This window comes from Hippoglossus stenolepis, chromosome 1 (genome assembly GCF_022539355.2).
Source record: "Hippoglossus stenolepis isolate QCI-W04-F060 chromosome 1, HSTE1.2, whole genome shotgun sequence".
NCBI lineage: Eukaryota > Metazoa > Chordata > Actinopteri > Pleuronectiformes > Pleuronectidae > Hippoglossus > Hippoglossus stenolepis.
In genome coordinates this window covers 19,553,568-19,568,662 of record NC_061483.1, presented here as the reverse complement: position 1 = coordinate 19,568,662, position 15,095 = coordinate 19,553,568, and the positions used below count along the sequence as shown (strand labels likewise).

The following is a 15,095-nucleotide window of genomic DNA, read 5'->3' as shown; positions in this document are numbered from 1 at the left end:
ACATTTTCTGTATCTCCTTTTTTACGGTACATCACTTCAGCAGTCAAGCTGCTTTCGAAAAATCCCTGCATGTTGTTTTTCCACTTGACTTGAAAATTCCCGTTGACTTCGTCTACTGAGATGATTGTTGGGACTTTGGGCTTAACTGTAGAGGAACAGGGAAAAGACAAGTGAGACGAAAGCACCTTGAAGAACCTCCAACCTGTGTTGCACCCATCCAATGTTATTCCTTCCTTCCGTATGTTTTTCCGGTCGCTGCAGATTTGTAGACTTTTCATCCAACAGCAGCCAACTTACTGCTTTGTGTGACATCGAAGATTTTTGACTGCACTCTTTGGTTTCCTCTCCGAACCTCTACTGTGTGAGTCTCTCCGGGAACAAGTATCGTTTTGAAGGAGCAACAACACTGGGAACCACACTGCTTGGGAATGCAATTTCCGTGGGACTGCAATTGTGTCCTGTCAATAAAGTTTATTATTATTTTAATTTAATTTGTTTTGTTTGCAACAAAACTAAGCTTAAAATGCACAGTTGAACACTGAAATACACTGGCTCACTACTGACTAAGTCAACAACTCACCCCTCGTTGGTGGAGAGAGACACATTATATTCAGAGCAGTTCTGCGCTTTAAACTCACAAAACATATGTTCGTGATAGTCGTTGGTGCAGTCCAGATGTGTTTCCGTATCAACACCTGTATGACACAGAGGTGAATAAGATAAAAACCTTGGTAGTGCCTGACATCTTAAAGGTAGGATGGTAAATTGTTTGTGAAACACTTTTTATCTTATTTGTTGAAATCCTCTTCACGCTGCAATAACGTGTGATAAAATGTCAACAGAAGATGACACTTACGGGTTGAGAATTCCACCTCTTTGCTGCTGTCACTAAACTTGCCGCTGCGATTAGTGTAGCTCCTCACAGTGACAACATATGTCGTGCTTGGCTTTAAATCTTCACCGGATATTTCATAGATATTCAGGTTGTCCATGGTTTGTGGTTTGAACGACTTAGTGACCTGCAATACAGAAACAAGAAATCAAATGCCTTTGCCTAGTCTGTGTCTTTATCTGTCCAGGACGATTGATCTCAGAGTAATACAGTGTGACATCTCTCCTACATTTTCTGTATCTCCTTTTTTACGGTACATCACTTCAGCAGTCAAGCTGCTTTCGAAAAATCCCTGCATGTTGTTTTTCCACTTGACTTGAAAATTCCCGTTGACTTCGTCTACTGAGATGATTGTTGGGACTTTGGGCTTAACTGTAGAGGAACAGGGAAAAGACAAGTGAGACAAAGCGTCTTGAAGAACCTACAACCTGTGTTGCACCCATCCAATGTTATTCCTTCCTTCCGTATGTTTTTCCGGTCGCTGCAGATTTGTAGACTTTTCATCCAACAGCAGCCAACTTACTGCTTTGTGTGACATCGAAGATTTTTGACTGCACTCTTTGGTTTCCTCTCCGAACCTCTACTGTGTGAGTCTCTCCGGGAACAAGTATCGTTTCGAAGGAGCAACAACACTGGGAACCACACTGCTTGGGAATGCAACTTCTGTGGGACTGCCATTGTATACTGTAAATAAAGTTTATTATTATTTTAATTTAATTTGTTTTGTTTGCAACAAAACTAAGCTTAAAATGCACAGTTGAACACTGAAATACACTGGCTCACTACTGACTAAGTCAACAACTCACCCCTCGTTGGTGGAGAGAGACACATTATATTCAGAGCAGTTCTGCGCTTTAAACTCACAAAACATATGTTCGTCATAGTCGTTGGTGCAGTCCAGATGTGTTTCCGTATCAACACCTGTATGACACAGACATCACACGAGCAGACAGCAGGTAGGGAGGTCAGGTTATTGCTTATTTAAAAAACGATCTACATGTGCAGTATATTATACGTACCTGGGAGAGATATGACAGTGGTTACGTTCGCTATGATCAGCAGGAAAATAAAAAACATCCTTTCTCGCCTGAAAGCAAACCCAAACACGGATAAGTTTCTTAGTAAAAAACAACAAATAACTCTGAGACATGTTCGGGTGACGTAGATGTTGCCTACCTGTGTAGATCCGCGCTGAAACGTAATTTATTCCATGTGTTTCCCTCGAAAATCAACAATCCAAACGTTTACACCCTGCTGCTGTTGTAGGAGGAAGTGAGCACAGGGCGGTACACACACTCACACAGTCTTCATGATTTGGAAAGAAAGCTTTTACTGTAAATGTCGCGCCATCATTTCCTGTGAAGTTCGTCCCACTCACTCAGTCAAAGAGTACAGAGAAGGCAAGATGCTTCAAGCACTTTTCACTTTTCACTTCAACCCACAGTGTGGGATAAAATACTGCAAATGGAGGAACCCAAATAATCGAGTAGAATTAAATAAGGGTTGTACCAGGGATATTTATATTAACGCGTAATATCTTAAACCATACAGATTAAAGTGTTGGGAGAATCCACAAATCCACGTATTAAAAGTGCCTGTGTAAAGCCTGTCCAACAAGTTAATAATGGAGTTGTTGCCAGACCTTCAGTTAGTTTTCAATATCTATGATACTAAAATGCATCAAACCCCCAAAAGATGATGGAGGTGGAAATATGACATGTTTATGAGTATCTCGTTTATTGGATTGACACTGGATTGCTCCTAAATTACACACTAAAAGCACTTTTATGTATGAAATTGTTTTCATCCCATATCAAAGTTCGACGACTTGGCTGAATTTTGTTCTCTAGTAGGTACTTTGGCCGTGGATAACTCCAAAACTGCACAAAGAAAATAGTACGTCATAGTATGTTAGATGTTTCCTGTTGCCAAAATAATAGGTTCATAAAGTACTTAAGGAAATAGTGTTTTTTTTATCAACAGAGGAACAGGCTGAATTTAGTTCTCTCGTATAGGTACTTTGGCTGTGGATTATTTCAAAACTACACTGTAAAAGTACTTGATAGTACTAGTGCATGCAGTGTGAGATGTTCCTGTTACAAAAATGTTAGGTTCATAACCACTTACGAAAGAAATGTTTTTTTTATCCCATATCAAAGTTAGATGAATTGGCCACATTTTGTTACATGCACTTTGGCAGTGGATTACTACAATCCTATACTGTAAAAGTACTTCATACTATTTTAACAAGTATTTTCTGTATATAAGACTCATAAACTACTTATGGAAGAAATGTTTTTTTTATCCCACATCCAAGTTAGACGAACAGGCTGATGTTTGGTCTGTAGATGGGACTTTTGCAGTAGATTACTCAAAAACTACACACTAAAACTACTTCACATTACTTGTACAAGTATTTTAAGATTAACTGGAAAGGTGTAAGGCTCATAAACTACTTATGGAAGAAATATTTTTTATTCTATATCAAAGTTAGATGAAAAGGATGAATTTTGTTCAGTAGAGGGACTTGGTAACTCAGACTCATAAGGATGAATTTTGTTCAGTAGAAGGGACTTTGGCAGTGGATTACGCCAGAACCTCAAAAAAAGTTTTTCCTGTTGCGAAATATTAGGTTCATAAATTACTTGCGGAAGAAATGTTTTTGTTCTGTAGTATATGTCCTTTTGCAGTGGATTACTCCAAAACTATACAATAAAAGTACTTTATATTATTTTAACAAGTATTTTAAAATGTACCTATTTTAAAAATATAAGACTCATAAAATACTCATGGAAGAAATGTTTTTCATATCAAAAATCCAAGTTAGATGAACACGCTGAATTTTTTTCGGTAGAAGGAACTTAGACAGATATCACACCAAAACCTCACTGTAAAAGTACTTGTACAATAGTATTTGTACAAGTAGGCTCAAAATTATAAGGCTCATAAAGTACTTATGGAAGAAAGGGTTTATTAGTGTAGATTATATCAGACTTTTAATATTTTCAAGTTACAGGTGTGGGACATCTAAATTTCTCTAAATTGATAAACTGCTCAAATTTAGTGAGCATTATATTTGTACAAGATATTATATGAGGATAATGTCCAGTGGTGTAGTGCAGGGTATACATGGGTATACGGTGTATTACCCACTTATTTTTCAATCAGCATAGCGACAGTATAACCATTTCCAAATCGTCTGCAGTCTGCATTATTAATTCATGTCCTGCAAGCCAATTTTTTCCGAGGACAGCGAAAGCATCACCATCCCTTTTCTGCCTCTGATTGGTTAGATAGGATAATAATATCAGAGGAAGCCAATCAGACGCCGATAGGGATGGGTCATACCTGTGTTCGTCTTCCTGGTAAAACATATCACGCCCTTCATCTGACCTCAGCCTTTTAAAGACAACCCACAGGAAGTGGAATAGACCATCAGAGACTAAAGAAGAGGGGGGACTTCGATTTAAGATTTCTCTAATCCTTTCTTTTTATAGATTCTTAATCATTTGCTTAAACTCTAGAATTTATTTGTAGAACATTTTCTTTTGATATATTGTATTTATATCATGGATGGTTTCATCAAACAGTGGTGCTATGATGACAGTACGTTCTGTGATAGGCGAATATTGAATATTTAAGATTATTTTTAGGTAGGTGTTGACGTTGCTCTGGTCTGAACTGTACTGCACAGATCCATTTATAATCATGGAAACATTTGTTTGTATTTTTATAAGTTTTAAAAATAAACGTTTTTAAAAATCTAAAAATCAAATCTCTCAAACTGAAGCAGTCTCTCTCTCTCTCTCTCTCTCTCTCTCTCTCTGTGTGTCTCTCTCTCTCTCAAACTGAAGCAGTCTCTCTCTCTCTCTCTCTCTCTCTCTCTCTCTCTCTCAAACTGATCTCTCTCTCTCTCTCTCTCTCTCTCTCTCTCTCTCTCTCTCTCTCTCTCTGTGTGTCTCTCTCTCTCAAACTGAAACAGTCTCTCTCAAACCGGCAGCAAGCATTAGGCACACATTCAAAATTTCTCGGGAGGATAATTTTTTGTTAAATTCAACATCACTTTACCGTATGAGCTGCAATAACAAACTCCAGCTCAACCAATGCAGCACCTGCACTAACGTTATTTATGGAGCAATAATCTAAAATGATTTTAATACTGAAGTTACTCACATTAACGTTCACTGTCAGTGAAGCATCAATGTTAACATTATTAGGATGGAGAGCTAAACAACCTTACATGGTGGAGCTTATTCTCCAAAAACACGCAGTCACCTTCAGTTTAAAAGTACTTTCACCATAAGTTCGAACGCGGTTAATGTTGATTTATAACTATAATGAACAATCAAACTGTTTGCATTATCATTACAGATGGCATCTTGCCTGGAGGCTAACCTAAGACGAATATATAAATTTGCTAACATTATTTTGTATCTACAGTGATGAGCAGGTATCGGTGTCTCTCAGCGATACCTGCTCATCACTGTAGATAAAAAATGAATTACTGCATTTTACTTCCTACAAAATCTTTGACTTCAGGTCAATCAGCCGTACAACAAACCATATTATTCATCTGATATGTGACTCAAAACGTGATGTCACCTGTCAATCAAGTCATAATTTTGCAGAATTTATGCAATATCTCTATATTAGACGATATAGAGATATTGTCTAAACGAGGAACAAGAACAAAAAGTACATCAAAGGGAAAAGACATGAAGGCCAAGATCAAAGCATTCCTTTTGAGTTTGTCTTTATCAAGTGATGTGTTTGATGGATCTTAAAGATCCATCAAACACATCACTATCTAATGGTTAATTAACGGTTAATAGGGCCCTCAATCTTTCAGGGAAAACGGAAAAAAGAAGAAGAGAATTTAGCAACACAATTTTACAATTTCGACATAAAATGGAAACTGTTGGCCCAAGTGAGAAGCCCTCAAGTGAGTGGAAAAGGGGTTCATGAAACTCATACCTAACATTTTACTACAAAAAGTTAAAATTAGCCTTCACCCCATGGTTCATAAGGGCCCGAGAACGACAGTGCATGGACCCTATTGAATCTGCTCTGCTTATGTTCTTTTTTTATTATGTGAATGCTGAATCCCCCTTCTCACGAATAATAAAGAAAAGGAAGAGTTAGTTGACAGCTGTAAATGAATTAATAATAACAATTATTTCTGTGTATTGTTGATCTAACGGTTAATTATGTCCACCAGAGAGCACTGGAAAAGCTTCGAAACAGAGCTCTCGGGCCACCACTAAGAAGAACGATGAGAACATCCACGACACAAGAAAGTCAACTGTTTGCCCAAGTGATAAGCACTCAGGTGAGTTGGAAAAGGGGTTCATGAAACCTGTGCTTAACATTATAATACAAAATGTTAATATTTGAGACAGGAAACACTATGGTTAATGTTCTATTGGATCTAACGGTTAATTATGTCCACCAGAGAAAATCAGGGCGGCAAAGATGCATAACTATCATGTCACCATCAAGACGAACAATGACAACATACACCAGCTGAGGGAGCAGAACCTGAATCTAGCCAAGAAAGTGTCAGAGCGGAATATTGTAAGTTTAGTGTAATCCACACAAAAATGAAGTTTATCTCTCCGCTTTGTTTTTTGATAGTTTTTTTTTGCTTTTGCTTCCTAGGCTGAGGAACAGAACACCAACCCTTTTCCTCAGAGGGGCTTGGGTGGCTCTGTCTTTCGCATGCCAGGAAAGGTAAAATAAGGAATCAATATTACAGGGTCTTTTGTGGTTCATTCTTACTGTACTATACAATACACCTTTGGCTTAATTATATATAATAATACCTTTGTCACACCAAAAGTATAACTCCAATATATCCTCAAACAAGATTTTTCACCCTTTCACTGTCTGTATGTCTATCTCTATTTTCTCACCAACACTTTTCCTTTTAATGCCTTTTCCTCAGAAAGCCGAGTCAACACCAAGTAATGATATTGCTATTAAGATGAAGCATCTCAATAAGCTGAAAAACACCACCCGGATCTACCAGCAGCGCCTTGTCCAGCTGAGGAAGGAGAGCCAGCGACTGAAACCTGAGAGTGACCATTGTCCACCACCTCCTAATACTCATGCCCGTGAGGATGAGGAAATAGCTATGGTACTTATGCCTCAATATCATGTAGAGATGTGCAAAACATGAAAAATGCTTATTTCTTCCTGATGACAGATGAGTCCAGTCAGAGATTTTAAAAATACCTATGTGTGTTTGTGTGTGTGTGCGCGTGTGTTCTCAGTTCCTACGGACACTGGAGATCCAAATGGAGAAGACCAGGTTTAAGTGCAGTCAGGCTGTGTTCAACATGAGGGATCACCAGAAACTCATAACTCTTATCCAGGTTAATACAACATGCACATTTTAACCTTAAAATAATGTTTTGTGTCACATAAATTTACACTTACTCACTGGAAATTTTGCTAAATGAGTATTGTCAGCACCAGTGTTTCCCACAGGGATATAAAAAAACAACACTCACAGTTGCCGATTGTAAAAATCATGTTGTTATTTGTGTGGCTGTTTTCACCGTAGGCATGATAAGTTAATTCTACAAAGATAATAACTGTGCAGTCTGTCAGAGGATAACAGTGAAAACACACATATATCATCTGTGTTTTGTTCACAGTCTGCTAATTGGTTCATTTTCTTATCATGCACAGAAGCAGTAGTTGTTGGGTTCTGTGCTGCCATGCTCTGCAGGGTAATAATGGCTTGTGTGACACTGATGTGCCTTGAATAGGGGACATTAAGTGGGATGTGAGACTTTGACAGTGGAATAGTGGAATAGTGGAATAGTACTTCCTGACCTGGTCCAGGAGAGTCGTTGACCTTTGTCACAGATTTGCCTCCTCTCTTAACCTTTTTCACATTCTCTTTCTTTCTGCCCCTCACTTTTCCACTCTCACCAATTCAGAGGGGCAGTATGGCCTGCAAGTGCCAGTCAGATCATCTGGATACAGAGATCCAGAAGTACAAGACCTCTCTTCACCAGCTGCAAGCCAAGAACAACAAGACCCAGCTGGCCAACAAAGCTCTTCAGGTAACTTGTGACCTTTTCACACGGTGGGATTCACTTCCCACCGCTCTCATCACCACTGACACAAGTTCTATGAGTCACAACTTAGGTGGTTACAGGGGCTTTTCAATATTTATTCACCTGCCCCTTTTTCATTTTAATGGACACAGCTTAAAGGTTTGCATACATTACCATTCCCAATTACTACACAGTGTGCAAAAAATAAGTGCACAGCTAACATCTTAGTGGGTTAAAGTGCATTGTTAGCTCACAAAGCTTCCTGCGTTAAGTAATTTTTGTTTTGAAGTGTAGTCATTACTAGTTGGTTTCCTTCTGACCTTCCTTTGTTTGCCATCTCTCCTTCCCTTTCTTCTTCTTTCTGCTATAGGCAAAGTCACAGCAGCTGAAGGAACTGTACGATGAGGAGGATAATAAGAGGGAGCTCAACCTCATCGCCCAGAGGAAAAAAGCTCAGGAGGCTGAGTGCAAATTCGTGCCTCCTGAGTCTGAAGACGACGATCAAGACACACACATATTGGTACATATTGTGCAAGTTGTACTACTTCGGAATATCATTATAGTGAATGCTTTTATTTTGATGTTGTTCCCTAGTTCCCTCTTTTGATCACATACTTTGTCACTGGCTAATAATTTTTTGCAATAATAATAATTTGCTTCCAAACAAGAAACATTGTGTAAGATGACAATGAGTAATTGATATTAACACTCGTTCTAAACTTTGCTCCCTGCAGTGTAAGAATTTCGAGTGCGTCACCAACAACATCGCACAAGTGACGAAACTTATCCGCACTTTTGAGGCGAGCTTGAAGAACATCAAATTGGTCGTTGGAGAATCAGAAAACCAGGTATGGATGTGGACAGAGATCAAATCAATATTATTACTGAGTTAATTATCTTTGGCCCTGACGATCTAGCAGGCAAACTGCTTGGTGGCTATGCCTGGTCCCGTCGGTCTGGCCCCCAGTTACATTTGAGAGCTCCTAACTCTGTATGCTCCTAAGTACTCTAAGATCTTATAATCAACACTCGTGAGTAGTTCCTGAATCAAAGCTGGTAACTGAGGGTGATTGGGCTTTTGTCACCAGGGTCCAGAGGCTCTGGAATTCCTTGCCTGAGGAGATTAGACATGCCAGTATTTGATCCGTTTTTAAATAATTGATGAAAACATATTTTTATTGTACAGTTGGTTTTAACTTGTACTAATGGATGTTGAGTGTTTTCATATTTTCTTTAATGTTATCCTGCTGTTGTTCTGTGTTGTTTTATGTCTTTTGTAAAGCACTTTATAAAATTTAGATGAGTGCTATAGAAACAAAGTTATATTACTATTATTATTATTATTTCAGCTGTGTAATAATGAAATATCTTATTGCATGTCTTCTGGGTGTAGAAGTTAGTGGGAACCTGGATCACAAAAAGGGAACGACACTCACAGCTGGAGAAGCAAAAGAAAGAGAATGACAAAGTCCTGCAGGAGCTGAGGAAGCAGAGGAATCTCCTGTTCTCGAAATTCAAGGAGATTGATTTCTCCTACAGCCTCAAACGCTACAAGTGAGACAGCGACACAATTGCAAATGAAAAATGGATTACTGTATGCAGTTGTGTCTCACTGTTCTGCTTATACAGTGACCAACAGGAGCTGGCGGAACAGTCAAGGTGCTCTGCTGTTGCTGTGGAACTGCGTTCGCATCTTGATATGTTCACCACCATTAAAGAGAGGGTAGAGTACCTGGCAGACAAACTTCAGCACGTCACACTGGTAAATATGATCCTATCATTTATAACTACATTCATTTCCCCCAATGTTGATAGCTCATAACTCCCATTTCTCTCCAGAGTGAGGACAGAGTGACGAGTGCGTCTGCAGACTCATATGAGCTTGTGTTGGAGCAGCTGTCCAAGTGCGTGCAGAAGCTGCAGTTACTCAAGGATGAACTTAAGGGGGGAAATCTGGCCGCTTTGAGGAGGGAGATGAAGGAGGTGAGACAAGGCTCAACAAATTGTCAGGCAATATCCCAGTGGTTTAGGTTCTGGGACAGTTTTTTCAGTTTGCACATGCAGTTCTTGAAAGCATGCCCAGATGGTTTTACATAGATTTAATATCAGGCTTGTGGGAAATGCATGGGCAAGTCCACAGATGTTGGGTGTGCCTAACATACAGTTCTCATTAACAGAGAAAATATTTTCTGTTGCCATAGGCAGTAATGTTGATGATGAAATATTGATGTATGTGATGGTAGGCCATCACTAGACATCACAGTGGGTAGCAGTATATTTGAATAAGGTTAGTCTACCAAAGAAATAGATGCTGATCCTTATGGAAATAAAAAATGTTGTACATAAATACCAATTCCAAAATTCGGCATTGACAAACGTAGAATACTTGATCATTGACTATTTGCACTTTGCGTCTGTGTGTCTCTCTAAACAGATCAATGACAGCATTGAGAAGAGACTGCCATCTTACAACAACCGTATCAATCTCCCAGAACCTGGACTAGAGTGACATGAAGGAGGAGGACTGCTGAGAACCGCTGATACCGAAACAGAAAATGAATTGAATGAGGAGTGCAGAACAGATTCAACTTGTCTTTTCTAATAACATATAATTCAACTTATATTTAAAAAGTAATCTCTGGTTAATATATGAGGGCTATTATTTACTCACATGGAAACTTTTCGAGTTGAGAACGTTTTTTATCCCTGCAGATATTATTTTGTTTTATTTTATTTTTATCATTGGTATTTTGATGTATTGCATGTGGCTGTTTTCTTGTTTTACCTTTAACTTTGTGAAGCACTTCGGTCAAGATGTTTTAGATTGTGTGTAATAAAAAGAGTTCTGCCCATAGCTGGAAGTTCATCCGAAAATGAAAAATCACTCATTATCTACTCACCACTATGCTGATGGAGGGGTGGGTGAAGTTTTTGACTTTTGGAGTCTCAGGGGTAAACAGTGTTGCAGCCAAATCCAATACAATTGAAGTAACTGGGGACTACTTCTTCAAAGGTAAAAAAATACACAGATAGAAAATATCAAATGCCTCCATACGGCTCCTGTGGTGTCATCCAAGCCCCGACATTCAAATTCGACTGCTTGGAATGTATTAATTAAATTTCTATGAATAATCTACATTTTCTTATCTAAAAATTGGTAATATTGACCTTGTGTTTTAATGTTGTTGGAGTAGGTGATGAAGAAACCAGAAATGAGCCTTGTTCTGTTTGTATTTTATATACAGTCTATGGTATTATTATGAAACTCCCTGGCCGGATGTTGCTGGTGTCTCGTGTGTGACCAGTGTGTGACCAGTGTGTCTGACCCTCCTTTATATACAGTCTGTGGTGTGACTGCAGCAGCTCTGTGTGCGGGTTGAAATGTCTCACGCAGGGTTTGATAGATCACGCACTTTAAAGGCCTGGTTCGCTCTGAGGCGTCTTGACAAAAACGGTTCGTAGATTTCTGCCCGGTTCTGTTTTTTTAACGATCAGTGATCAATTCTCCTCTTTAAGGTGTGCGTCCGTGTCCATGGCAACCAGCCCCGTTAACGCTTTGAAGACTACATGGAGCCCGAGCGCTCATTTGTTGTGTGATTTCTCACAGCAATCGAACGTATCCGCGTTATTCGTTACTGTGATGGACGTTTTTTTCTCTTTTTAAGACAACGGGGGTCGCTGGTAAATATCCATTCACGCTCAAGAGGACAACAACAGCTGCATCTGACTGTTGGGAGTTATTGGTTTATAATTAGAGCTCTAAAGAGTTTGTGACGCGATTAAAAGAGGGGATGAAAAGCCTTAATTTATTGCGAGACACAAGTATTCCGGTGTTTGTGCTTTCTAGATACCTCAGAGAAAAGTTATTTACTATTGAGGAACACAGATTTTACTCTTTTTTTTAATCCGGAGAGTTATCATTAATCAAAATCGGCATCAGTTAGGCATCTATAAATAATAATAAAGTCATTAAAGACATTGGAATCAAGGTGAAAAACGTGCACGTCTGGTTACAGTTCATGTTCAACACGTATCTGTGCAGTTATCAAATAGCAGATAGTACAGGTACCAGTTCAAACAACGTCTTTTTGTGTCTCTGCTAACTTACAGTAAGCGAAACTTAGCAACAGTTGCTATGTTACGGTCGTGGTTCTTCTTCGTTCGGTTTATTGGAGGGTGGCAACCAGCGTCAGGGGGCATCACCACCGCCTAACGTGTTGGTGCACCGTTCTTGGAGGTACTGCAATCAGAGAGTTTAATGCATTAGCCGGGAATCGAACCCACATGGCAGGCGAGAATTCTTCCACTGATAATATGCAGATATTGTGCTAAACATGAAACATGAATAAATCTATTAGTTACAAAACATGATCACATTAAAGGGTGGCATATTAAAAAGTGTTGTATGTGCTGTAGATGACAGAGTGGTGGCTCTCCGAGAGGTGTCCATCCCTCCAGCAGCTGATGTCACCATGATCATACAGGTATGGTCCGTCCGTCCGTCCGTCCGTCCGTCCGTCCGTCCATCCATCCATCCATCCATCCATCCATCAATCCATGCAGACATTCCGTTTAACCAATTTCTTGGCAGCTGGTACTGTGAATGTGTCAGTCAAATCTCACACAGTACTTGGAAATGTGGACCTGTTCTCTTCTTTTTCACATATTGAAAATCAAGAATATAAACAATGAATATTTATGTAAAAATCACAAACATAAGAAACTGTCATGTGTTAATATTCTACATCTTTTGCACTGTCTCCATTTTTTCTTTAAGATCATCACCACTACCTTTGGACTGAACTGTAGCGATGTAATATTCAAGGTACAATGACGTATTTGCCGTCATGCATATATAGAAAATTGGTATGAAGAAAGTGAAATCTGAAACTAAAATAGCTGAAACTATTGATATGGAATTAAAGTGGTTAAAAACACAATGAGCTGGATACAATTTGTTTCCTCTGTGTGCAGATAAGGAACCATCGTGGCTGTCTGATCCCTCTGAACAGCTCCATGCCCGCTAACAGCAAGCACATGTGAGGAGTCTGTAGTCATTAAGTCCCATATTTCTACTCATCTATTCATACCGTAATGCTGTTATTAAGCACTAACTGCTGCCATGTATTGTTCACAACAGGCCATATGTGCTAGAGGTAGCCAAGATCTTTCAGCATGGTAAGAGCCGATTCAGTGTTTTCTTGTGGAGAAGGGCTTGTTCTGTGGGCTTCTACATTTCACAGCACTGTTCATAGCGAGATATTTTGAGAAATACATTTACACTTGGTAAATACCATTCTCAAGGCTGAGCTCAACTTTATAGTAGCTTATCATAAGGGCTAGAAACAGAGGAAAAATGCTCCCTCAACGCCGTCCAAAGGCAACAAATCCCTCCAGGGGAATCTAGAGCTTATTTATCTACACAGTATTTATTATTTGTTATAAAATATCAAATTATATAACAAAAATACTAACTGATAAGCTTTATAGGGCGCTGTGTTCAAAACCAAAATGGACTGACATTTATTTAAGGTTACAAATTAGGACACAAACCAACACTGTATTCACACATATAGCCAGGTTGCAGAACTGTAATAGTCCTTCTGTACATGTGCCTAACTCATATGCCCATTTTTGCACATTACACCACTGATGAAATAAATTCAACCTGAGGAAAAGGCTTATTTTTCTGTACCCAGTGCGTCCCAAGCCCAGAACCATTCCCATGACTGTGATCAACAAGAGCATGAAGACCAGGCTACAGACTATTGACAGGAGGGTATGAAATGGGATTAATTTGGAGTGTGTACATGTACCAAGCAGAACATCCAAATTCTGTTCGAAATAAGCACAACTTCATTGTTTTAGACTGTTCTTCCATGAAAATATCAATTCAGTTCTTTTGTTGTAGATTCAAAGACTGGAGGACCTTCTGCCTCAGATCAAACTCAGGTGCAATGAAAAGCTTGGCCAGGTACTTTAACTTGTTTAACAATGTTAAAATGTGAAAGTGATATTTTACATCCATAGACATTTTTACATCCACGTGACTGTGGCCTCTCTGTCGTGTCTCAGGAGATTGAATGTCTCAACCAGAAGCTGAGGTTTCTTCAAAGGAGAATGCAGGTGAGGTAATCGGATTAAACATAACAAGCATATAATAATGTAGTAATGATTTTAAGTCACTTCAGATTTCAGGGCTTGTTGTGTGCCCCGTGTAACTTTCATGGTAGTTGTGGTTCAACACATCTCCTATGTCCACGACCAAGAAGTAAATGTTTATACTTCCAATTTTACCTCTAATCAGGGCTTCTAATTGCACTGATCTAAGACACTCTTCCAGGGATTTTTTATATTTATATTTTGTATTTTACATTATATCCTCCAAGTTTCTGCAGCATTTCTCGGGAAATGGAAAGTTATAGATTCAATGTATTCCGCTATCCAATGACCCAGATTGACCAAATGCTGAATTGATCTGGCCAAGCAGAAAATGTGATAAAACCCTACATTTTACTTTTCTGTGTAAAGTACTAAATAACCCTGCAAACAGCAAGATGATGGCGCCTTATACAGACAAAACAAGTTGGCCCGAAGCTCAGCATTAGCTCAGAATTAGATAATATGTGACTCAAAACAAGCAGGTAACATTGAATGTGTTGTGAGTCCAACTGCTTGTACTATATTAAACTTTGCAAAAATACCAGAGTAGACTCTGCTCTCAATTCAACATTGCCACCACACTTGTTTTTTCTCAGTTTCATGTTTCATGTCACAGGTTGCGGACTCTCACAGCTGGAAGGGGGTGCTGACCAGGGCCCCTCTGTGGTGAACCAACACTCACATTTCCCACTTTGTAGAAAACACAGGCCATCTATAGGACTGTGGTCACACTCATCATTCACTGCAGATTTTTATCATGTCACTATGTCTGTATGGATTATAATGTGAATGGCCTCAGATCAAACGTTGCCCACAGTGTAATAGAGCATGTTCATCATTGTGCTTCAAATTCAAATATGTGCCGTCATCAGTTTAGATTAAATATTGGCCTGTATTTAATAAACTTCCAATTCTGACACGACTGAGGTTTCTTCTAAGTGTAACGTAATAAAACACATTTATTTGAGAACTTA

General features: G+C 39.0%; 3 protein-coding genes across 3 annotated transcripts in view; 2 read left to right on the top strand and 1 right to left on the bottom strand.

Moving 5' to 3' along the window:
* The window catches only part of LOC118105022, a 34,189-nt gene extending 32,012 nt beyond the window's left edge, over positions 1–2,177 (bottom strand). Inside the window, 9 exon segments of the mRNA XM_047339580.1 lie at positions 3–145; positions 298–458; positions 581–695; positions 857–1,019; positions 1,122–1,264; positions 1,416–1,576; positions 1,699–1,813; positions 1,912–1,979; positions 2,069–2,177. Of these exon segments, the coding sequence (XP_047195536.1) occupies positions 3–145; positions 298–458; positions 581–695; positions 857–1,019; positions 1,122–1,264; positions 1,416–1,576; positions 1,699–1,813; positions 1,912–1,969 (1,059 nt within the window). The 5' untranslated portion in view covers positions 1,970–1,979; positions 2,069–2,177.
* On the top strand, positions 1,748–10,780 carry LOC118105038 (myosin-13). Its single transcript, XM_035152413.1, has 13 exons — positions 1,748–1,848; positions 6,111–6,221; positions 6,345–6,466; positions 6,551–6,622; positions 6,837–7,028; positions 7,165–7,266; positions 7,840–7,965; positions 8,330–8,479; positions 8,694–8,807; positions 9,353–9,513; positions 9,589–9,721; positions 9,799–9,942; positions 10,394–10,780. The coding sequence occupies exons 1-13, from the start codon at positions 1,764–1,766 to the stop codon at positions 10,466–10,468; spliced, it is 1,587 nt and encodes a 528-aa protein (XP_035008304.1). The 5' UTR covers positions 1,748–1,763; the 3' UTR covers positions 10,469–10,780.
* Positions 10,781–11,266: 486 nt separating this feature from the next.
* si:zfos-1056e6.1 (uncharacterized protein LOC107988029 homolog) lies at positions 11,267–15,095 on the top strand. The gene is made up of 9 exons (XM_035151607.2): positions 11,267–11,413; positions 12,376–12,443; positions 12,737–12,784; positions 12,934–12,998; positions 13,100–13,137; positions 13,659–13,738; positions 13,871–13,933; positions 14,035–14,085; positions 14,738–15,095. Exons 1-9 carry the CDS (start codon positions 11,341–11,343, stop codon positions 14,789–14,791), a joined length of 540 nt encoding a protein of 179 aa, XP_035007498.1. The 5' UTR covers positions 11,267–11,340; the 3' UTR covers positions 14,792–15,095.

Excerpts from the sequence above, each read along its gene's own strand:
- LOC118105038 (XM_035152413.1), top strand. The coding sequence starts at position 1,764 with ATGTTCGTCATAGTCGTTGGTGCAGTCCAGATGTGTTTCCGTATCAAC. Across the intron at positions 6,222-6,344 it reads CCCAAGTGATAAGCACTCAG|AGAAAATCAGGGCGGCAAAG; the intron begins GTGAGTTGGAAA and ends TATGTCCACCAG. Across the intron at positions 9,943-10,393 it reads TGAGGAGGGAGATGAAGGAG|ATCAATGACAGCATTGAGAA; the intron begins GTGAGACAAGGC and ends CTCTCTAAACAG.
- si:zfos-1056e6.1 (XM_035151607.2), top strand. The coding sequence starts at position 11,341 with ATGTCTCACGCAGGGTTTGATAGATCACGCACTTTAAAGGCCTGGTTC. Across the intron at positions 12,444-12,736 it reads ATGTCACCATGATCATACAG|ATCATCACCACTACCTTTGG; the intron begins GTATGGTCCGTC and ends TTTTTCTTTAAG. Across the intron at positions 12,999-13,099 it reads CCCGCTAACAGCAAGCACAT|GCCATATGTGCTAGAGGTAG; the intron begins GTGAGGAGTCTG and ends TGTTCACAACAG.